At 36.3% G+C, this 26,057-nt stretch overlaps 1 protein-coding gene across 1 annotated transcript in view; it reads right to left on the bottom strand.

The window, feature by feature from the left end:
* ALOX5 (arachidonate 5-lipoxygenase) overlaps positions 1 to 26,057 on the bottom strand; it is an 825,341-nt gene that overhangs the window by 691,609 nt on the left and 107,675 nt on the right. Inside the window, exon 3 of the mRNA XM_044056362.1 lies at positions 20,065 to 20,146. Within this exon, the coding sequence (XP_043912297.1) occupies positions 20,065 to 20,146 (82 nt within the window). The remainder of the gene's footprint in view (positions 1 to 20,064; positions 20,147 to 26,057) is intronic.

Here is a 26,057-nt window from a genome sequence, read left to right as displayed (position 1 = left end):
GGCACAAGCAACACTCATGGCTGCTTGCATGCTGGCCCCTCCAGATGGCTCTCACTCTTCTACAGCACTGACATAATTTCTAGGATAATTCAAATAAACATGACAGCTAACAGACATCTGGGCAAAAGCAGCTAAATTAATTGCAGACTCTGCATTAAGCTTACCACTGGCACTCAAGATGGTAAACCATACATGTATATTTTTTATTTTTGAGAATTTCAGAAATATTGTGCTGACAGTGAACACTTGCATTTACTTATTTCAGTAAAATGAAAGAAAGAAACTTTGTATGGTAGGGTGCTAAATTTTTCCTGGAAAATTTAGTAAATTATATTGCTGGAAACAGAAAAGACTATTTTATTTTACAGTTGGGAAATTTCCTTTCAGAACAACAGATGTTCTTCGTGTTTCACTGTTGCAGTCATCACACTTGGATTATCCTGCCAGGGGTAGCTCTCAGTCAGCCTGAATAGGAAAGTCTATGACAATTCCCATTTTGGACAATATATCCATTCCCAAGATTGTGGAAGTGCAAGAATTATGCATCAAAAATACCCCTTTCACTGGTTCCCCTTGATGGGAGAATTGTACTTGTACAGGTTTACTACCTATGGCTAGACATCCAGAGCCATTAAAACCTGAAATACATGTATGTTTAGACAAGTCAGGAGGCAAATGCCTACCTGTCACTGAGACAGCCGCTCCTGTATCTAGAATAACATCTTCCCACAGGTTCCCCTCTACCCAAATGTTGATAAGTGGTCATCCATCTTTCCCATTCTTGAAGTCAGTCAAAAAAGAGACTTGGGTAGGGGGGGTCACACCCCTATAGCACATCTACTTCCCACCCCGAATCATCAGTGATATTGGACTGCAAAGGACATAATTGCAGTGTTTCCTCGATGTCTTCACAGTCAACATAAGAAGATTAAATTCATGATGCAAGACTGTTTGCTGCTGATAATTAGGATTTACTGGACCCTCAGGAACAAAGTTAGAAGGAACAGTTGTATCCTGTGTGCTAACAATATTACCTTGTACATTGACACTAAGTGTCACACCATCCCTTTGCTGTACTGGGAACACTGACTGTTGAGTGTTTGTGGTATATAGGGGTTGCTGCTGTAGTCCCCTATTACCCGCTGTCACATATTGCTGTGAAGTGTACTGCTGTGTTTGTTCTTCTGGCTGCATTACCTTTTGCTGTCGTGGTACACATAGCTTATCAAAAATGTTCACAGTAAGAAACTTACCCTTTACCTCTTGTTCCTGGTACCATCTGTGATAATATTTACAATCATTTTAGTATGACCCACCTGTTTACAGGAATAACAAATAGACTGTCTCTTTGGAGGACCATGGACCCTCTACAGAGTAACTTGAGAAGCTGAGTGGCTAAGGGAGCTGATGCTGCCCATTGTTGCCCCTGTATAACTTGCCCTTGATATGATTGTCCTAGTACCTACTGTAGGACTTGCTGTCCCTGATTAATCCATCTCCCATGTCCCCTTCCCCTTACTTCACTTGCAATGGGTGCAGAATGGGGAGTGTAAATCTTCTGCTTATGAATAGCATTATCTTTACACATAATACGTGCTCTCAGCAATTTAACTACTAACTCTGTGAGTGTATTTGAAGATTCCTCATAAATAATTTTAATATCCACTGGGACACCTTCCAAATGGTCCAAAAAGGAGCACATAACAGCTTTTTGAAAATTGATACGACTCCTGCTATTTTGCAAGTGAACTCTGCTGTAAACGATTCAACACCTTCCAATGAACCAACACCTTCTAACATGATAGTTGGGTTGCCCAACCATAATTCCAACTACAACTCCAACTTTGAGTCTATCCTGCAACGTATGGATCAACTGATGAACCGGCTAGACTCGTTGGAACGCCGATTCGATGCCAGTAATACTCTACTTCCACCTCTAACATACTCTACTTCTGCCTCTAACAGGTTTTGAGGGAGAAAACAATACCAGCGTTGGTTTAAGTGCATCTACAAGCGGTGCCTCTATCAACGACTCACTTATTCGCTTACCCTGTGGTCAGAGGAACATTTTAAATACTGACTCTTCTAATAGTTTACCCTGTGGTCAAAGGATTAATTTAACAACATCGGGTGCTGGTACTTTGCCTAACAGCAGTTCTTTTAGTAATGTACTATCTATGAGCATTCCGTGTGGCCAAGTTTCAAGAGCTACATCGCTTGGTGCTGTTCCGGTTCATCAAGAAAGCACAAATATTGCCGACAGCAGTGCTAATATTAATGGTTTATCCGGATGCGGCGACGTTTCCAATACTGGTTCTGTCTTTAACAATGCAGCACCTGCAGGTAACTGTTTCGACTTTAATAATTGGCTTAACAACAATGCTTTTTTTGGTGTTAATAACAATTTGCAAAGGTCTAACAGTCAGGAACTTCCTACATCTGATATTTCAAGTAAATTAAAGGATATGGACAAATTGCTGGTTAAATTAAAAAAGTACCAGTTGGAAGTTGCGTACTTCACTGAATGTATCAACAGCAAAATAGTACCTAAGGGTCTTAGACGCTGGCAGTACCCAACTGGTCTAGTACCCAATTCAGAATTTCACTTGGACATTGTCTCTTTATTTGACCGTCATGGTCTAGAATTGCTCAATTTAATGCGTAAACATTACCTTATGTTTATTGACGACCTGTCAGTTCAGGTATGCGAACTTGACCAACAAATTAAATTGGACAATGATTTTGTGAGGTATCGGTACGAATACAACCGTACCTTTTCTAGCATTGATACCTATCTTGATAAACTGAAGGCCAATAAAATTAAGAAACTTGATAGGGACATTAAAGCCTACAAAGAAGGTCTAGCATACCCTAAGCCTTCTTTATCTCAAACATGGCAGAATGTGATACCACAAGCTCATATCGGGCAAGTCAACAGCAACAATGTCTTTTCTGATTGTGACCAGTATGATACTGGGATTTCCAATAGTAGACCTGCCCAAGAGTCTTTATTACAGCAAGGCTCAAGTAACAAAGTCCCAGTCCAACAAAACCAACAACAGGGCCATTACAACTTAAGATCTAATAACCCTAATTTTTTAGGGGCACGACCAAAACAACCAGTGGTATCCACGAACCAAAGGAAAAGACACAAGTAGTAGACGGATGTGTGCCTTGTTGTTTAAACTGTACTAACAACACCCTTGATCACAGTACAACTGTTGGACTGTCTGAGTCTTGTAACTTGTCTGACATTGTTGACTTTAATGACAATTCTACTGATGTGGACATTTCTGTTAACTGTGTAAATGAGATTTCCTGGGAAAGTTTACCTTCTATTTTATACAACACTAGTGGGGACTTCACAGTGTATAATTTTTCTAAAGTGGAAGTTTCCACTGACTTAATAGCTTTGCTGTCTAAGGGTCAGACTTATGTTCCACCTCACAGAATGAACCTGGTTGACACTATCATTGATCTAAAACTATATACCAGGAAACTTAACTTAAACTTATTGATGGGTGAATCCTGTGGTAATATAATGGATGAATTTAGAATTCCTAGCACATTTAATCCACCTTTAAATCCTATTATCAAAACATTCGAACAGTTCTGCGAATTAGACATTCGCAATCTAGCTATGAATAAAAACGCTGGGTTTTACAACATCAACAAAGACTTTTTGGTGGAAAAGGATTGCTTGAATTTTATAAAAATGAATGACATTAGAATCTGTAAGCCAGATAAAGGGGGTGGTGTGGTCATCTTTGACAACACAGATTATTCATATAGAATGAACAGTGTATTAAATTCTCCCTCATACACCACTAGTTCTATTTCAGAACTTAACAGTGCATATAGTTTAATCAGGAATGTCATTGAAGATCTTTATTTAGAAGGTAGAATCACTCAAGCTATGTACAATTTTATGTCTATTTCTTATCCAAGAGTTCCTTGCTTATTTGGTATACCTAAAATTCACAAAAATGTGGCAAATCCTCCTATGCGTCCGTTGGTGGACAGTAGAGGCTCTTTGTCATATGCATGTGCTAAGGTTGTGGACTTTATTCTTCAAAAATATCTGACCAACATTAAACAAATTTGCAAGGACTCTTGGTCATTTTTGAGAAGTATCAACGAGATAGACTATAATCCCCGTTATAACTTCTTGACGATAGACGTCAAGGATTTATATACGTGTATTCCCCATAATGAAGCTGTCGAGTGGAGCAATGAGGTTCTTAAACTACAGGGATGCCCCCCTGACGAATGTTTATTGGTCGAGGAACTTTTGAGTACCATCCTTGCCAATAATTTTTTTATGTTTGAAGGGGTTCTTTTCCTTCAAAAAATAGGTATAGCCATGGGGTCCCCCTGTGGTGCTAGCGTGGCGAACATGGTTATGGCCTATTGGGAACACCTGTTCGTTATGCAAAATTGTGACTTTAAGGACAATATTGTGTTTTATACACGTTTCCTCGACGACATCTTCATCTTGTTTGATGGCGATGCCGTACTTGGCGACAGTTTGGTTGACTACTTTAATTCATCTACTCATTTTTTAAAATTTACACATTTCTTTGACTACAACTCGATAGCGTACCTTGACATTTTACTATCTAAGGATGACACTTTTGGTATGTACACAGCTAAAATCCACAGGAAAAATACTTATTGTAATTCTATGCTTCACTACTCTAGCTGCCACCCACACCACCAAAAATGAGCTATTGTTAAGGGCCAAGTGGTCCGAGCAGCTCGGATAATCACAGTTGACAGTGAATTTAGTAATGAATGTGAATTCATGAAGTGTATGTTCCTAGCACTTGGGTATCCTGAATTATTGATTAATGAGATCATCGACGAAGTGTCGTTGAAACGCCAGTCCTTGTTTTACACTCCACTTTTGAATAGAAAAGTGGTTTTACCAAATAATACAGGTGACTTATCTAACTTATCACCTAATTCAACACCTGGTTTTATACAAGATCAAGTAGTGAACGAATTATCTACGTCCTTTATAACTACTTACAACTTGGACAGTGCTAGGTGTGTTAAGATCTTGTTGAAAAACTGGGAACTCTTTAAAGGTGACCAGCAAGTTTCAAATAGTGTAGGTGTTTTTCCTATAGTTATATACAGGAGAGGTAGGAACCTTAAAGACTATTGCGAGACTAAGAACACTACAGTTAAGACTCCTGGCATGTACAAGTGTCAATCCTGCAACTACTGCTCGTATATGTTAGAATCCAACAGGTTTAGTGTTAATGACTTACACTTTACACTGAGATGGAGGAATAACTGTAACTCTAGTCTTGTTGTTTACCTTGCACTATGTCAACTTTGTCCTGCATTTTATGTAGGCAAAACTGAGAGGAAACTCCGCAACCGTGTATACGAACACTTATATGCAATTAAGAAAGGGAAAATGGAAAATGCACTAGCCAAGCATGTTGCTCAATTTTCTAACCACAGGTTCAAGTTTTTAGTTATAGACCAAGTGCAGAGAGATGTTAGGGGTGGCCCTGAAGCTCTGAAACTTGAAGAGTTGGAGTTAGGCTGGCAAATTAGGCTTAATGCCTATAATTTGCCAGGTTTAAATGAAGGATGTGTCATCAGTAGTATTTTAAAACTAAGAAGTTTAAAACGTTAAAAAAACTTTTTATGTAAATATATACTTTTTACACTTACATTTTTGTAAATACACTAGGTTTATACTTCACATAAAGTTTATAGTACTACATATCTAGTTTAGAAGGTGGTGTTGTTGTATTGTTTCATTCATTGTTTTAACATACTGTCTTTTTAAAATTAGAGCTATGTCTAAACCTATCCTGATTGGTTACTCTTTTGTATTTAAACGTACTAATTGTGTTTTAAAATGTCTGATGAAGTTTATGTTTGTGACATAAACGAAAAGCACTTCATAATAATTTTTGAGTGTGCCTCTTCATTCTGCTCTTTGGTTTTACCAGTTTGTAGCTTTTTGAAAATTGTCATCTTTCAAATCTTTTTCATCACTGCCATTGACTAGCATATATGCCAGCTGGTAATGTTTAGCCTGTTCTTCCAAGGAATCACAGACTGTCATTTGAAACTGATCTAAAAGTGTTGGTGAGAGAGATTGCCCTCTAGTGTATGCTAACAGTACTCCTGTCATTCTTAGGTGTTTAGTTTGTATTGGATACTGCTTTTGCTGAATATAAGCCATAAAATGCTGAGGGATAAAATTCCAGAGGCAATGCTCAAGTGTATCATTCCATACAGTGCCTACAGTTTTAAAAACAAAAAACACCACTCTGGACACAAAAGTAAAGTAGAATTAGCGCTTTTGTTTATACACAATAGATAAACTTCTTCAGATAAAATACAAAGGAGATACACACTTAAATACACATCCAAGAATGACATCACTTCCTGTCTATAAAATCACATAAAAAATCATTCATAATATGAACTTTACAAATCACAGAAATGACAAAAAATACATGTATAAAATTGCATATATACAAATATTTCAATCTTACATAATTAAACTAGAGTATAAATCCTTATCGGAATAATGCTCTTAGTTTTAATAAGCTAATAATGGAGATAGTGTCATTTAAACCAGGAGACACTGAGGAATTAAGTTTCAACTGCCAGATTAATTCTTTTTCTTCTAACTTCAAGGGTGAAGGGCCCCCTCTACCATTGTCCAAGATTTTTTCTATAACTAAAAAATAAAAGCTATGATTGGGAAACGTGATTACATGTCTTGCTAAAGCATTTGTCGTATCACACTTAGAAACTACAGTTTTAAGAACCCAAACTTCAAATGTAATCATGTTATTAGAAATACCATTCTTTTCATCCCACTTAGGGAGAGTTTCTGACATTCTAGACTAATGATAAACTTCAACAGGAAAAACCAGCTGAGACTATGATAGGACTGGTAACAGTAGTTTTTAGTGCTTTAGATTGATATTTTTCTAACAAGGTTTGTAATCTTAAAAAAATCTTGATTAGCTAAATCTACTGCTCTAGCAGCTTCAATTCCCTGTGTATCTAATTGAGCTCGTAATGTGTTTATTTCCTGTCTTGCAACAGTTACGTCACGCTGTGTGTCAGCCAGTTGCTTGCCATATGTTTCTTGCAAACGAACAATCTTATCCATTAATCTTTCTATCATACCAATAGCTTTACTGCCTTTATCAAGAACAGTTTGTGTAAAGGTCTTAATTTCAGTCTGTGAGACTTTCAGAAACTGAGAAAATTCTTTTGTTCATTTAGCAGTATCAGCATGCATTTTAACAGACACATTCCATTTATAACAGTAAGTCTGAAAGTGACCCATGAGGTCAAGATCTTGCTGGTTGCTAACTTTAGCAATCCAATCTTTAAACTCTTGCAAATCAGACTATAAAGTACAAGCTTTGACATTTACATCACTCTCTAATAAATCTTTTGCAACAGGATGGAACCATTCTCTGTGCTTCAAGCATTACTTTATCCTGGTTATGTTCCAGGTTTTGTACAATACGTTTATGACAAGGCATACAAAAAGCAACATTTAAATCATTACAAATGGCACATTTCTGAATATTTTGTGACACCTTTGCCTTACGCACATACCAATCAAATGTTGCAATCCATTTGCATAATGCAGGGTTGTCAGTTTTCTCTAGTAAAGATTTACAAGTGCTAATATGCTGATTATACCATGTCTGTAAATAATTCCACACATCTACATATGATTCAGATACATCAACAGTAAAAGATTTGGTGCACTTCTTGGCATTTTCATGAATTGCATTCATTGTTAATAGAAAAACAGAAGAAAATATTTACCACATGTGTTCAGGACAAGGTGGCGACTCTTGACACGGAGATCAGTTGTGGGAGAATTCTCTGCTGTCTTTCACTAGATGCTGGTGAAACAAATTGTCTGCAGTGAAGAATTTGGACCTCGTACATCACCAACTGTCTGAAGGAGAATTTCTGTACTGGCCTGTACTGTGCTGCAGTGTTTGTCCTCCAGTCAATGGACAAAGTTTTAGAAGAGAAGAGTCGACTCTAAAAAGGTCTGCGCTGGAATGTCCCACTGTGAGAGGCACCTCTTCAGGTCATCCCCCCCCCGCCGGTTGTTTTGACTGGACTGGTCTCGCCACTGTAAAATTTAAGTTGCACTACACTATTCAGGTAGTCTGTTCCTTTACTCAATGAAGACAGTGAGAACAATTCTACTGTTACGACATTCATTTACTGTATACAAGGTATATTTACATGTAGCTGAACAATGAAAGATATACACAAATTACAAAACCACACTTCAGCTTACAGCATCAGATCTGTAAGAATAGGAAAATTAAAGTTTCTCATACAAAAGAAAAAGTCCCAATCTTTATAGTGTCTTTTCTGCCTGCATCAGCAGTTTTGGAAATTTGCCAGAATAATATCTCTGTCCTCTCAAGCTGGTCTGCTAACAGTTTGTTTTCCATATCTTAAACATCCGCTCCTACAATGTGAACTGGAATGCCCACTTGCTCATGCATCTACAGGTACTGTTGACAACCTTCATGAATTTAATACTTTACTGAAAGAACTTGAAAATGATTTATACAAACTGCAGCAGTTATCTTGGCAACACTGGGATTTGGAAGCAAGTATACATTCCGGGTTGTTCCACGAGGGATGAGGGTGCTGTGTATGCTGACCTACGAAGACACCCATCCTAAGTTACTAAAAAGCTGGCAGCAAATGAACATAGACTTGGGATATAAATATATGAAGCTATTAATCGACTATTTCAGCCTAACAGAGGATGAACTCGCCAAAAAGGTAGAGGCTTTGCATAAAGATCTGTCTTGGTGGTTTAAAGGTGAGATACATATGGACATGTTAGCTAATGTTTGCATGAATGTATCCTTCTATAGCAATAGGCTGCAACAAATGAAACAGCGAAAGCTGCAGCGTGATTATAGAGATTTTAGTCTGGGTAATGTCTTTGTTTGGCCGAAGGTTGGCATGACGAATACATCTAATGAGTCCTCCCAGGTTACTTTGGCTCCCAATTCTGCTGAGAATAATGGGTTTTCAGCTTCTCAAATGGCTACAGCTTCCAATTGGCCTGAATACCTTAATTAATAATGTTGGCAGTAGCAGTGCTGAATCGGAACATCCGGAACCATTATCAGCCTTTATACAGGGTGAAACTCCACCACCCAATCAACAAACCTTAATTAACCCTGCTTCAGAAAGCGATATAGGTGCAAGACCCAAGATACTTCCACTAAGTATGGAGCGTTTTTTAGCATTACCAGTGAAAACACGGACAGTATTGCAAACCAGGTCCAGCAGTCGGGGTTGTCGAAAGAGGAAATACTCAGGAGAACGCAGCAATATGAATCGCCGAACCAAGAGATAAATGACTTAATATTTAATTTTTCGAACTATGCTTTGAGTTCAGCTAAACTTTCTTTATTAAATAAAGGGTTGTCTTTCATCCCCTCTATAGGCATGGATATAGACAATCTGCTCATAGATTTGAGGAAATTTGGTCGTAATATAGCATTGAAATTATTATTTATGAAAGAATCTGTACATGAAATTAGATCAGCTAATATACTGAAATGGAAGAGCTTATTTAATCCCATGTTACCTATGCATGTTGACTGCTTTATTAAGATGTGTGAAAGGGATGTATATGAGTTGTTCTATGATAAAAATGCTCATAAATGTTCATTTTTTTAATTTAAAAGCTGACAACACAATGAGACTATTAGAATTAGACCAGCAGATAAGGGAGGGGGATCGTTTTGATGAATAGTATAGATTATATGGAAGCAATGAATCAACTTTTACAGGACACAAATACATATGCTGTTATTGATAATGATCATTATATTAATATTCTCAAAAATGTTCATGAAAATGTGTATGATTTATTAATGTGTAGGCAGATAGACTATGAACTTTATAATTATCTACATATAGAGCCTCCATTCATTCCATATATAAAAGGCCTGCCAAAAGTACATAAATTAATATATCCACCTCCTATGAGACCCATAGTTGCTGGGGGTGGGTGACTGAAACTATGTCTGTATTCATAGAACAGAAGTTGGGACCAGTAGCGAAAGACATCCCTATAATATTAAAGGATACTATGCAACTACTGAATGATATAGATATATATGTACAAGAATCCTTACCCGATGGATGTCTATTAGTTACTCTTGATGTGAAAAATCTCTTTACTTCTATTCCAAATGAATATGGCTTAGATGCCATTAGGGAGATTTTGACTGATATGAACGCATTACGGAATAGTGGTTTAATACTATTATGTAGTATGCTAGATATGGTTCTTTCCAAAAATGTTTTCATGTTTAATGACCAATTATATTTACAAAGATGGGGTGTCGCTATGGGCACCCCATGTGAGAACTCTTACACTCATTTGGTCGTATATCATTGGGAAAAAAGGTTTCTATTGAATTGTATCTATAGTCCACATATATGCCTATACAGGCGATTTGTGGATGATATCCTTTTATTTTGGGATGGTGAACCTTCTATTTTACATGATTTTATTAGTTATTTGGAGTCAATGACTGACTTCCTAAGGTTCACAATGACATACTCTACATCCCAAGTAGATTTTTTAGATGTTACGATTCATAAAGATCATTGCACTTTAACCATTGGGTTATATCGTAAGCCTTGTTGGAAAAACAACTTGCTAGATTTTGGCAGTATGCATCCCCATTCTATATTTCCCAATATAGTAAAAGGACAGTATTGTAGACTAAAGAGAATTTGCAAAGATCCTATTGACTTGAACACCCAGATAGGTACACTTGATCATCTTTTTATGTATAGGGGTTATAATGGCTCTATATTGAAAAAAGCTAAAAAAAGAGGTCTATAGTGACAATAGGGAGGTCAGAACATGGAGTCCAGGTCCTAAAAATCATTATAGGGGCAAGAGGCTTGCTGTCACAATTACATATACCAATAATAATGCCCTTGTAACAGACATTATAAGACGTAACTGGCATGTACTCACCATAGATTCAGCCATGGTTAATATAGTGGGAGAGACACCGGGTTTTATATTTAAGAATATTAAGAATTTGAAACGCCTTCTCTTGTGGTGATAAAGTGGGTAATTCTATGAACAATACGCATTTGAGACCTGGTACCTTCCTATGTGGATACTGTAATATGTTTAAAGTAGTAACAAGAACACAGTCTTTCGGTCACCCAACCCTGGAGTATAAATTCTTTCCTAAGTTTCATGCCACTTGTGACAATAGTTATTTGGTGCCTTGCTAACTGCAATTACTGTAATTGTTTCTATGTCAGTAAGACCTCTAGGAGGCTTAAAGACAGAATATATAATCATCTTTATGATATAAAGAATTTAAATCAACAAAATGCCCTTGCAAAACACATTGTGATATATAAGGAACACACTTTTAATTTCAGAATTCTGCAGTTAGCTACAAAAAACACAAGAGGTGGAAATATCAAAAACTATTTGGAGTCCATGGAGTTAAAATGGATATTCAGGTTACGTGCTCACATTTTTCCTGGATTAAATAATTATGTAAGCATAAAACCTGCCTTAGAAGCACGGCCATTGAAATAAAATAAAATATAATTAAAATGGAATGAAATGTTAATATAACAGATGAATTACAAATGCTATGAAATGAAATAATAGATAATAGACAATAAGTAATTGCTCATCATACATGGTATTTTATTTTGAACTATATCAAAGTTGGTTAATTGATTCTATATATGTATTTTTGTATATGTATTCCTATGAATACCTGCACTTTTGTGCTTTTTCACTTCATGACTTTAAGACATTAATTATTGTAATTGTTTTATATGTACTAATTGAATAATTAATAGGATATATTACTATTTAAATGAAGGTTACTGATGTTTTCTTGAGATCTGATGAAGCGTGTCTGTATACACGTAAAAGCACTTATCCTATTTTATTTTGTTCATTAAACCTGGGTTTTATCTACGTGGTGATCCTACCTTGTTCATTGCTATATTCTGCTTTATTTCGTTATCTTGGTTGGGACCTTTGGGCAGCCATGTGTAGTTTTATCTTTATATCTTAAACATTCTGTTGCTGAAGAATAACTCCTTTCGTCCTTCGCCTATCTTGTGTATCGTATTGACGAGACACAGTTGCATACAAGAGTTCAACTTGTCCTGCTTGTAGTTAATAAATTTCACAAGCTGTACAGTTTATAACAGATAAAACATTTTACTTCTGATTCTTATTAACAATGAATGTCAAGCTATATGTTTTTGCCAAGAGTTCAAACTAAGTGCACTCTACAAACTGAAATGCAGAATATTTATTTTACATTTTCAGAAAAAATCCACTGAAATCCATTTTTAACCTGTTTGTTACTCTCACAAAAACAAACTCACAAAAAGCTACATAACGTACAAAACTACACAACACTCATGAAAAATACACAATAACAGAAGAAACTAGAATATGATGAAGGCAAAGAGCACATCTGCTATAGAGATCCATCTTCAAGTATCTGAGTATGTAATTGCAATAAAGTGTAATAATTATGGGGAAATAAACCTGCCCAGTTTGCAATGTGGGATGACTCTGATTAAAAATGTTGGTCTGGCTGTAATATGTCTGTGTTGTAGGAATGTATGAGTGTACCTGCAAGATTGTTTAAGCAGGATTTAGTTTGTTAAGTTGAACTAGAAATTATCAAATGAAAAAAAAAAACATTGAAAAAATCATCAAACCAAAACTGATTCAAAATAATATTATACAATGTGGGGAAAGAGAGAGAATCTCCCTTTCCCCACTGAATGCTGATCTGAAAGCATATTCAATCAAAAGTGAGTTGACAAATGTCATTCACCAAAGTGGCATTCAAAGAAACAAAATACACCCTTTAAGCATATAGTCTTCTTACCAGAGTAAGTAGGAGAGATGAATTATGATGTCACAGTTGGTGATTTAAGATAATGGTTCCTTAAAAAACAATTTAGCATACATTTCTGAACACTTAAGTTGTCTGATTTCAGGTAGGTTACATTACTGCAGGTTAAGCAGAACAACATCATTCTGCTGTTTATATACTAGATGCTGAATATGGTGGATCCATGATGTATCTATAAGATGTAAAATCTGTCCTGTGATAATCTATAGGGATGATATTGATTCTATTTACTCCAAATCTTGTTTAGAGTAAAGGATTTAACAGGTGTTGAAGGTAGATTTAAGATTACCTAGATCTTTCTTTGACATTTACTTAAAAAACAAATAAAAATTAATTATGAACAAGTCATGGTAAATATGCAAGTGTTATCATCTTAGGAAAAGATCGCATGCTTAGACGTATAATAAGGTATATGTTTGTCCCGAGAGAAAATGGCCATGAGAGAGAGAGAGAGAGAGAGAGTAGAATTCAGAGCATGACCATGTAGTGTAATGAACAGGTTAGCTAAAATGTTTAAAAAAGTTAGGTTTAGTTGTTCTACAATATATGAGTCTACTATAGAAAGTGATACAGTCATTCCATGTCTAAAATAAACAAGTGGGACACTGTTTCAGAGGGAGAAAGAAAAGAACAAACTAAGGGATAGTTTGTATTCTAGATACCATGCAAATCATTTAATTAAAAATGGAAATTAATATTTTATTTACTTGAAAGAATGAAAACTGAGATCTGTTTTATGGGCAATAAATTTGTGATTCAGGAGCGGATTTTATTGTTAGTAACTCGTAAAACATCTATATTGCAAGAAAAATAATAGATTTGCAATAATAAGAAAAAAATGCAATATTAGAATGTGGCACTGGATATACAACCTTAGACAAATTATTCATTAAACTTTATCAACAAAGGTACAAAATGCAGGAATTAGTCATAAAATAGTGGCACATTCAATGATGTTTAATGTGAATGATGATGCGGTAATCTATGATGTTGCTGTGAAGTTAAAGGTTGAAAGATAAGAAAGAAAAAATTGAAAGACTTATATCAAAAATATTTTAGAGACATGTTTGCTATCAATGGAACATATTTTTATAACCCATCACTTATATGAGTAGAATTTTAATGCTTAGTTAAGACATTTGTATTTGGCCTGAATTTCAAATGGATATATAATTCACTTCAATATTATGCTCTATAAATATAACATAAATAAATACAGTCTCAATTATTGGGAATTCGTGGCTTACTTAAATATATTACTCCTCTCATGGAAACACAATATTGCCAAACAACCTCAGAAGTGTTTCTAATATGTGTTCCAGAAAACTAAACCACTAACTGCAGGTAATGCTGCTTTCATTAGCAATATAATTAAGTTATAAAGCTACTTACAGCTAATAAAACTAAGTATGTAGTTATCAACCTTTTCATGAACTTTATGAATCATTCATAATTATAATATACTATCTGCTAGAGAATTATACTAAATGTACACAGAATGTGAATGTGTGTCATATTGTGTGATATTGTGCCATATTATGTCATCACTAACACTATTATACTTTTACCTTATTTATCTTTCATTGCATGTACTGATGCATCTAATTGTCCTGACAATGTTAACAGCTTTCATTTCTTTTTCCTGGCCTGAGTCTAAAATGGGTCCACTGACATCAGTGCTCTACACAATTAACAAAACAAAATGAAATAAATATAAATAACTGTTAAACAGTACAATACACAGTGACTTACAAATACTATAAATACATGTTCCACATTACTGAATATCACTTTCCTATACTTAATGCTAATTCCTAATGAAGTCCATATCTGTATCACTAAAAGACTATACAACTGCTTAGAGGATATTCCTTTTAATTGAGATTCACCAAATCTGACATGGGCATCACTAATACAATGGAAGAAGTCCTCAATGAAGGAGACTCCTTTAAAAAGAAAATTCATACCAGTATTTATGGGGCTGAACTCCCCATATCCATTTTGCAGGCTGCTGTCCCTCTCTACCCCATAATTTATATAACTAGCTCTAATGATGCAACATCTTGGGGGTAAAAAAGTTTCAGAGTACTGTAGATTTAAAAAAACAAGGTAAAGGATATAATAGGCATGTCATTCTATGTTACAGAAGTTTGCACATAGGGCATGTGTGTTTTCCACCAGTAAGAGAAAGCAGACCTTAGACAAGAAAGTTACTTGCAAAAAAGTCTCATTGATGTATAACTCAGTGAATCTCATTTCAGTCAAACATAAAAGAGCATCAAAATTAGAGCCATAATACGCTATATACAGGGCAATTGAAGGACTCCCAGATAATTTAATGAGAAGTTCAAAAAGAAACATGGTAAATGAAAACATTTTCAATGACAGATTTCAGTCTCTATGTGAAACATATCTGTGTCTAGATGAAATAATCTCCTCGAGCCCTTCATGCAGAGGACAAAGCCCACTGTTTCTCTTACGTATTATAATCCGCTTTAAAGTCAATGCATCATTTAGTATGACCAGTGACCTCACCATAGCAGGCTCTGTCAATGAATGTATAATTAGGCCAAGAAAGTGTCCATTCCTGCACATCTGATCATCAAGTAACCGTTTGCCATTACAAAGCAAGCATATGCTGGTGGAATGGGGGGAGGGAGTGCAGGGCATTTAAAGTAGAGATTACAGCAACTGGGAATGAGAGAGCTGTCAGTGCCCTAAAGTGGAGCTGGAGCAGTACAGTTTTTAAATATTCATAATGCAGTGTAATTAGCATTCACATTCAAATCAACTGGGCAAGCCAAATGGCTTTTACTAACTGGCACAGCTGCAATAAATTTAAACTGGCTGTTAGTGGAAAATACAAAATTATTCCTGAATATATTGTGTAATTTATACAATTCATAGGGCACAGTTGTGTACTTGGTAAACGTCCTAAGGATTAGTTGGCTACTTAGGAAATAAAGCAAATAATGTGTTTGCTTTATTCCTACCCATATTCTGTTCTTTTATAATTAAAACTTTACAATTTTCCTTCTTTGGTGACGTCAAAAACTTAGTATATGGTCTAAAACAGCTGAGGTAAAGCAAAAATGAATTATCTTTGAACATAAAATGCTAACTGTATGCCTTATGGATGGTACTTATTAACACAGCCTTGAAATTTCAAAATGGTGGCAGCTGGTCACATTGATTTTTATGTGTTCTACTATATTCTAAAATAATTTTAATATACACCTCTATGTTTACTAATAGGTATTCTTGCTTATGCAATTTGATGTGATTTCCTTTGGATATTCCCACTATTTAAATTTAACTCTGTCATCCTAAGAACTTCATGGCTTGTTCAACCACAGGATTCAGAGTTATGTCTGGATGTACTTCATATTCATAATATCTGGCTTTGGCGCTGGCAGCATGCTGTTCGATCAGTGACACTTATCTCCAAAGGAATTGTTGCAGAGTCAGTTAATTCAATGATAGTTCCTATAGTTTTATTTTATTTATTTATTTTTTAATGCTCCATTTTATAACATGTCATATTATTTTAGTGACATTGCAATTTAGGTTGCTTTTTGTGCTTAATGCAGTTCGGGATCTGTTAAAGTAATTTTACTGCTGTGTTTTGCGTGTTTTCAGGAGGAGAAGCTGCAGGAATGGAGTGAACTGGAGTTTCAAAAAAAATGTGGTGTTTGTCCTTTCTCTGCAGTTGTGCAACTGTGCAGTGAATCCCTGCAAAATAATGCTTTTTAATTTCTCCTCATAGTCATGCAGTTTTGGTACTTTTATTTTGTTTGTAATATATTTGTCTGGATGTCAATGTTGTGACATAAATCTAAAACAACCCCTCAGGTAAATTATTTCAGTTCACTTGTTGTTACTATGACTTCATCTTTTATGAATGGTTAATGTCCCAGGATGTCTTCCCATGATTATTTGCTGCAACATGGCTTAAAAGTACCCAGTTCAGGAAACGTTATCACATGCTTCAGTGCAGAGCTTGTGAAGCTTCTTCTGTTCCATATTTTCACCACTGCTACATTATTCTCCTCAAGCTTTATTAAGTTCTGACAATCATCTGCCAATGAATACTGAGCTAATCTGAACTACTGCAGCTTGAGTGTGGTTATTTTCCTGTGGACATTTCTGAGTAATGATGTGGTAGTGTGCTCTCCATCTATCTGTTCATAATGGAGCTTCAGTCGCGGTGGTGGTGCTGCGGTAGCGTTGTCGCCTCACAGTAAGACGCTGTCCGGTTCAATTCTCAACTAGAGCGTCTTCTGCGTGGAGACATGCATGAATGGGTGTACCTTCATTGAAGGTTGCGCGTCAGGGCTGGTAACTCGGCACGTTAAAATCAGCTACCAATCATTAGCGGACCGGAGTTCCACTGTGGCGACCCCTAACCGGCAAAAACCGAAAGACACAACAACAACTAGAACTTCAGTAAGATATGTACCCAGTTTTGTGCATGTACCTTGCCTTACTGTGTCTGGAGACTGACGACTTGGTCAAGAGATGCAGATTGGACAGAACAATTTATGAAATGGAGTCAACTTTCAAAATTATATAATCCAGATTTAACATCATTGCTTAGCCTTTAACTAGAACTTTTGACATTTTGAAATTCAGTTGTATTAGAGTTGAACTTAATCCTGCAGTGCATCCTACTTTATATGCTTTTCACTATCACTATTTGGAAACTTTGTTCAGTGTTCATTAATCTTACTATTATTTTTAAACTTTACTTACGTTGTGGATTCCATCATGCTATTAACTATATGATTTCTTCATTACTGTGTACTTTATATTTTATGATGATTTCAATTAACTTTATTTGGATTTTTAGTAGTTAGGTCAAGGCATTATTCAGATTTATTTAACTTGTTATTATTAACTTTTATTTAGCTTGTTTTGATTTACTACTTTTAATGTCTAACTGACTTTATTATGTTTTTGATTAGCTTCACTTCATTCCACTTCTATATTTTGCCAAGTACTGTTAAACTCCATTATTTCTACTATTGTTTGTTATTTTTGGAGCATTTATAAAGATAAATATAAATAAAACAGTGATTGAGTGATTGGCCAATTGACTGATACTGTGATTAAACTACGATTATTACTAAACACGGAGGGACAATGGACCTGGGATCTCTAAGCAGGTAACCATTTGGGAACAAGTGATTCCCAAACAGTGTAGGACACTTTCATATTAGCTGTTTAGGTCCTACACGAATGAGCTTCTCAAGATCTAGGGACTTTAGTCAAGTCCTACATGAGTTCAGGTATCATTTGAAAGGTTTCTGTAAGACTTGAGGAGACCAGAGTCTCAACTGCCTTCAAAGTTAGTAACACTTCTCAGATGGTAGCAGGGACTTTCTTGAAAAGTATAGGTGTTAATGCTTGTAATTAGCCATTACATCTTATGACTTACAGAGAATTAACTCCAGACTCCAGACAAATAAACCGGTGGACTCTAGACTCCAGGAAAGCAAATATTGAAAACATTAGACAGTGCTTCAGAAAAGTTTTAACTATTGAGGCATAGATATGGAATAATACTGGAAAATATCAAGTGTTATCACAAATGCAAAAAGTGTCTGTGTGAAACTGTTGCATGGTTGACAAAGAAGGTGGTAACAAAGATTAGGGTAGAACAGCATCTATACTATTTAAGCAAACCCATAACAGGAATGGCAGAGATCTATAACAATTAAGGTATACGTAAGAAGGAAAGGCAGTTATAAAGATAAGCACCAAAACTAAGTAAAGGATAGCTAGTTCAGTCAAGAAGGTGGATAAATTATGTTTTAAACAAAGTGAGTACTAGTAAAAAATAATTGATGTGGAAGGACACAGGAAGTGACCAAGGCTGCTAAGTAAACACTTGATAATTATACAGTCAGTACAACTACCTATAACTTGAATAAGGGGTGATTCCAAACATCTCACATAAGAACTGGTCATAACAGCATTTCAAACACTAAAGATGTGCAAGGCAACATAGGCTGAAAGGATACATCATGAAATCCTTCAAGAACTGAGTGAAGAAATATTGCTGCAGATGTTGATCAGACCATAACTAGTTAAGTCTCTAAAGGTTTTCTTAGCCTTATACACAGGAGTGAAACATCCAAACAACAATAAACTGACTGGGTGGGTAAGCTTGCTAGGCAGCAGAAATGAAATGCAGAAAAATGAATCTGCATTGTCCAACAAAGTTAAAAAAGTGAAACTAAAATAAATCATTAAAAAGGCCCTTATCTGCCTTCAAAAGTTATATTTCATTGCCTCTGTATAAATGCGAAATTATGCTCAGTACATATAAGCAGAATGGTTAGTGTAAAAAGTAAAACAACTAGTTCAGATTCATATTTTATATAGTTACAGTTATCCATTACAGTTAATGGCTTGATGTAACAACCCTGAAAACAAATTTTAAAAAGTGCCATATGGGATATAGCAATGGGAAATTATTTTCAGTATAAACAAACATCATGGCTAGTATAAACATATAATAGCTGTTTCACATGTTTATATTTTATGATTACAACTATCCATTAAAGCTAATACCTTCATGGAAAAACCTACAGACAATGTTTAAATCAACTTTTTAAAAAGTGCCATATGATAAAGTAATACATTGGACAGTCTGAATGCATTTGATGTATGTATAGTGCTGGTTTGCAAACACTGTGACACCCTTCCCCATATGCATCTATAAATATACATATAAACACTCCTAAGTAATAAAATCATCTCTGCGTATACCACATCTGAAAAAAGGAAAAAATAATTATGGTGATTTGGGGGGAAATTGCTGCTGTATCTTGAGTGACAATAAAGCTATAGTTTCACAGTAGCAGCAAACTAGACTCAAGAACTACAAATCTGCACAGTTTTGCATTCAGTATATCTGTGAATGTAAAGGAAACAATCCAAAAAAAGAAGTACATTTTCATAGTTTGGAGGATGAATGAAAAAAATAACATATGTTTGTAGTACGGCTACAAATTAGAATTTTTCCTAATGCTTCTCAAAACATAGCTATAAAACCTCACAGTGAAATTACCTGTATTGCTTCTGACGTTCCTCAAGTTCTCTTCTTCTGTGTTGTTTTGCGATTTGGGTCTTATCATCTCGTGCAAACCTTGCTGTAAAAATAAAATTAGATATTATAGAAATCAGTTAAGCTTTTGTTACTGTGAATTTCACTTATCCTGACCTACTGTACAGAAATCTATAAATGAAATTAAGGTTTACCACAGAAGTTTTAATTTATTCTACTTAATGTAAACTGCATAGTAGTGGACTGTAACCTTATAAAATTTCAGTGGTTTTAAAAATTAAGCATAAAAGTGGAAACATAGTAGGGCAGTCCTACTAAGAAATATACAAAGAAAATGTTTGTTTAATTGACATTGTATCTTTTATTTCAAGCCCACTCTTTGTGTATTATCTTTACTACTTTGACAACTGCAAAAAATACAATAATGCTGTTCAGCTACTGACTTCAGTAGAGTTTACAAGCTACTGCAATTAGAATAATGGGTACTTTTCCGTTAATGGGGCAACAGCTTTTCTGGCCTCGTTCTAATGTTTCCCTCATCGTGCAACTGATCAAGCTAGTTATATTTGCTTCACGTGTGAGGCCGAATATGGATTGTAAAACAGACCAGGCACTTTTGTGGTTGCATAAGTATTGACTGCAGCTTCTTTTCATTTATCTCATTAGAAACAGACAAGTCAAATCTATTGCTCTGTTAAAAGGTCAACAGCTTTTTTGGCCTCATTTTACTGTTTTCCTCGTCGTGCAACTGATCAAGCTAGTTGTATTTACATATGTTTCTTTGTGACATTGTTTTGAATAATAGTAAATGTGAGTAGTCTGTTGCTAATGAGATAAATGAAAGGAAGCTGCAGTGAATACTTATACAACCATGAAAGTGCCTGGTCTGGTTTAAATTCGATACACGTGAAGCAATACAAAACAGAATTCGTTATTTTAAGGACTTCTCCTTGAAGTCATTGGGCAATGTCTGCTTGGCTGGTTATACATTGCTAGAGAGGGAAAATCAATGCAGACTTCTGATCATCGTAGAAATAGAGTTAAACACAACTCACAGCTTTTAAGTAGCAATTCAATTCCTTGACGGTGGAGTCATCTTCTTACAATGCTCTCATTCACACATATTAAACAAAAAAAAAGAGGCTCGATGAATTGAAGCACTCTGATTCATAATTCCCTTTCAGAAGAGGGAAATTTCACTTATTTTTATGTTTTTGGTACTGCATATTTATGCAAATATTGAGAATAAACAAGTTTCCTTATGACAAAACTGTTAACAAGGCCAAAAAAGCTGTTGCCCCGTTAACGGAAAAGTACCAAATGTAAATTAATGTCTTCCCTTTACAACTCCAATATTACCTGACAGAAATCAAGGAAAGTTCTAAACAAGAAAGGCCCTGCAGAATATCACTATCCCTGTTTTGGGTGCAGATGTTGAGGTACATGCCATGGACTGTCACAGCCATCAGAGGCAAACATATTAACAAGGCTTCAAGGCATCATGTAAATCTACCCAAGCCATTTCAATGAAATTGGCTATACAATGAAGACATGGAAGAAAGGTCAGTCTCCCCTATCAAAATACTCAAGCATACTAACCAGGAAAAGACAAAAGAAGAACAACCCTAGAAATTGACCCATCTTGAGACCAAGCTCAAAATATGAACAATAAATAACACGCTGGTCCAGCAATATGTCCAGCTCAAACATTACTGTGAAATTGTATTTCACTCTTATACAGAAAATATCCAAAATAGCTCTGGATCTTATCTACTCTTTCTTGATCTTTATTATTTAACATTGACATTCTTGAATATCTTGGGGTTTTCTCTCCTCATGTGAGTCAATGATTCTCAGATTAAAAAGAAGGCATGGGTTTAAAGTAAAAGTTCTGAATGGGAGTAGGATGTATGAGAAAATGGGACTATGTCTCAACATTTGGCTAAAGGGTGAGAGTTACTGCAAAGTGATTTTTCCTACCCTAAAGATACAGAATTGATCATACTAAGTAGCACATCAACAAGGGATGTTATCCCCTGTAGAGGGTTGCATGGTTCAGGGTATGAATCCCCAAAAGAGCAACTATATATTGTTAAATGTTCTGAAGCTGATATTTGGCTGACTTTCTAGCTACTTTTTCTACTTGGTAAAGCTAATTTCAGAAAAATATCCTAGTGCCATTTTACACTATTATAATGCAGATATATCAAATCCTTGAAATTTCTTAGTATTCCATTAGTCAAATTCACCTTGCTACTAAACTACATCCAATGTACTGCAGTCTAGCAAACCACCTGCTTACATATCTACCCCATATCATAAAGAGTTAGTACATTCCTTCCTAAATTATCATATCCGATTACCACCTGAACAATTTATGTGTGTGCATAAAGCATCATACACTATGTATCCATTAACTGAATCAAACCAAGTGCTAGTGCCAGTTCCTCAGTAGTATCATGTAAAGGAAATACAACTCTGGTGATTTTTTTTGTTTGTTTTTCAGGAGTAAGCATGTTCATTTCTGTGGACCAGGAAGTGTCATAAATCATTACATTTCACTAAATATGACTTATCAGGACAGATCCACAAACCTAGACAGTAAATATAACAGGACTCAGGTGCATGCATTTGGTGCATCACACATACATGTAAATAAATACAGGACAGGACAGAGTTGGGTTTTTATACCGAAAAACAGAAATACTTACTTGCCAGTGACAACTATATAATCTGGTTTATGCATAAGTCATGAACCTTCACTTCCTGGGCTTTCTTTCTGTTTAACACAGACCAATAGGAAGCATAATGTTATACAAGGACCAAGTATGCAAAATGACATATAGCAAAGTAAAATGATGAATATGTAAGAACAAGCAAGGTGACAGGACTGCAAATGCTAACTGTGCAATATGTGTGAACAGGTGTAGCACAGGATGCATGAACTGTACACAGAGGCAGAAAGAATTAATCTAGTAAAACTACCACATCTCCAAATGGAATTGTGAACTGAACATCTGAAAAAGAGAAATGGGAAACCTCAAAGGGATTGAAGCAGGGGAAAAAGGTGTAAATGGTACAAGCAGTGTGATTGACAAATGGGGGTAACACTGCTGGTACCACTGGGCCAAAACCACAAAGAATATAATGCACTGAGCAGTTATGGTGCAACATGACAAAAGACAGTAGTCGACAGGCACAAACAAAATGGTATGGAGGACACAGTATGGAAGAGAAGCAACCACAGCATTAGGGAATATATGAATGACAAGCACTTTGGGGATTATCTAAACTTCCAGTACAGGTTGTTGCAGAATGCAGCACCACTAACAAGGGTTACAACATTTAAAACTCCTCATAACAGGTGCTGTACATCTACCTTGCTCATTGTGATATAAACATATTCACTGTTACGATATGTTACATGGTAGCTAACAGCAAACAGATAGATATGACAATGAGTAGAACAGGAGATGTGGAAATAGATGCAAGAACACTGGAGAGCCTTCTACACTTGGAATACATTGGCCAGATATAAGTTCATAGGAGGTTAGTACGCTAATGTTCCTAGGTCCTTTACAAGCATAGCAGTGTAAAAAAAAACTCATGTGCCCTAATTGACCATAGTTAGATGGTCATTGTTAGCAGAGCGATTCTATGATCAGCACCGACTACCCCTGTCCATGAGGGATATAGGTGCCACCCCTTGAATTAATTTATAGTCACCCACGCAATTGTCAGCATTGCACTTAAATAGGGTCACTGAAGATCTCTGCTTCATATGAAGTCGGAGCTTATTCCAAAGGAGTGAAAATCTCTAGGAAATATATCTGTCTCTCCAACATGTTTTGTTAATGTCACAGACTAGGCTGAGATCCCTGGAACGACCAACTCTAGTCACATTTAATTTGCAGATGTGCAGCACTTCCATTAGGGCAGATCACAGATCCATCTAGTGACATATGGGTTAATCCCCAGCAAGCAGATTTCCTCCACAGCTGGGAGATTTTCTCAATGATCTCTGAGTAAGGAATTGTGTCAAAAGCCTTGGCTAAATCAGTACAGATGCTATGTACTGCTTTGCCCTCATCCAGGGCTTTGGTGACTTCCTCAAACAAGTCCATCAGGTTTAATAAGCAAGATCTATACTTGACAAAACCAAACTGGGTTGGGTCAAGAATTTGAAGGTAGCCTGTATCCTTCTTGATAAGGTCCATGATGATTCTTTCAATGGCCTTGCAGATAATACTAGTTAGGCTTATGGGTCAATAGTTTCCAGGGTTGGCTGATGTGCCCCCTTTGTGCAAGGGGACTACTGTTACTGCTCTCCACTCTTCCAGAACAAAGCTCAGGCTATGGTTAAAGAGAGTGCCAAGTGGTTCCACTAGGTCTTGTTTTAGATTGTTTAGTAAGCAACCTGGGATGTTATCTGGTCCCACAGAGGCCATGTTTTTGGCCTTGGGGACCACTTGTATAACCTGTTCTTTGGAGATACTTGGTAGAGGACTGGTGTCAGGAATGCTTTGGGGTATGACTGGTGGGCACAGGGGGGAGAAGTTATTGCCAAATCTGTCAGCTAGCAGGTTGGCAATTTCCTCAGGTTCAGTGTGAGTGGTACCATCCACTACAAGTTCGATACACAGATGGGCATTACTTTTAGATGTAGCTAAAGAATGCCTAGTGATGCTAACTCAGTCTTGTAACTAGCCTTACAGGACCTTACAAGATATCTGATGTGCTTTTTCAAGCTGTGGAGGGTATTATTCTTCTGTTGAGTAAGTTCTCTCTTATTCTCAGATATCAATTTATTTCTTTTGTGATATAACTTATTTATACTTACAATCCACCAGGATGGCTTTGTTTTTTTTTTTGGTAGGACATGGTTTTGGTCCTGTCAGGTACAGCTAAGTCAATACGTTTTTTTAAGTGGCTACATAGGGCATTTGTGTACTCTTCTGTATGGGAGTCATTGCTGGCTGTGTTAGCAGGGGCTTTGAAACTTATTATACTATTGCTCAGTAGGCTATAGTTTGTTTTGGAAATTTTTTAAGATTTTGTTTGCTCTTGTGGGGGTGTCAGGTCTAATCTTTACTTCAAATGAGATTGATTTATGGTCTGACCTTAAAAGGGGGAGAACAACATACTGGGGGTATTTCAGTGATCCTCCATGTTGGTGAATATTAGGTCTAGGACATTTCAGCCTCTTGTGGGGGTGCAGACCAACTGTTCCAGGCCATTTGAATTAACAAAATCCAGGAACCTCAGAGCAGTCATGTTTGTGCTTGTATAAGTTGCCCTGTTGATGGATAGTTGAAATCTCCCATGACCAAGGTGTTTGTCTGTATACTGAGTGACTCTAGCAAGTCCAGGTAGGTGGTGTGCTTCTCCTGGTTCGTGGTGTGGGACCTGTACCTAGCAGTGATATGGTAGGGTATTTTGCCTGTAGTTATTTGGACCTGGAGTATCATAAGAGAGTCATACTGTTTTACCAATCTTGAGGTGTATTTGGAGTTAATAAAGATGGATACACCTCCATATTTGGTTCTTTCATGCTCGTTTTGAGGTCCGAATGTGTGAAAGGCATAGCAGCCTTGTACAACTGGGGTGCTCTCTGCGGCCTTGAACCAAGTCTCAGTGACTGTACAGATGTCAGCATCTTCTAAGGTGAGGAGTGCTTCCAGGGAGTGTAGTTTACTGTTTGGGTTCCTAGCATTAAGCAGTATGACCTTGAGTTTGTATCTAGTGGATTTCTTTATGTCAGAAGTTTTGTTGTTTTGACATTGCCTAAAAACGGCACTGAAGGAGGCAAATGTCTTTGCCAGTATCCAAAAGCCTTGAGGAGACAGGTGAAGGCCATCTCCGGCAAAGCAGCATGGTCTGTCGAACATGTCTTCCCAGGCTGTCAGATACTTGATCCCCCTGGAGTGACACCAGAAGCTAAGCCAATTATTAAAATCAGTCATTTATGTCTGTATTGTGGCATCATCCTAGATGAA

Source organism: Protopterus annectens, chromosome 14.part0, assembly GCF_019279795.1.
Source record: "Protopterus annectens isolate FY-2018-M chromosome 14.part0, PAN1.0, whole genome shotgun sequence".
Taxonomy (NCBI): domain Eukaryota; kingdom Metazoa; phylum Chordata; order Ceratodontiformes; family Protopteridae; genus Protopterus; species Protopterus annectens.
Note: the sequence above shows the minus strand (reverse complement) of the source record. Positions and strands in the feature narration are given on the sequence as shown.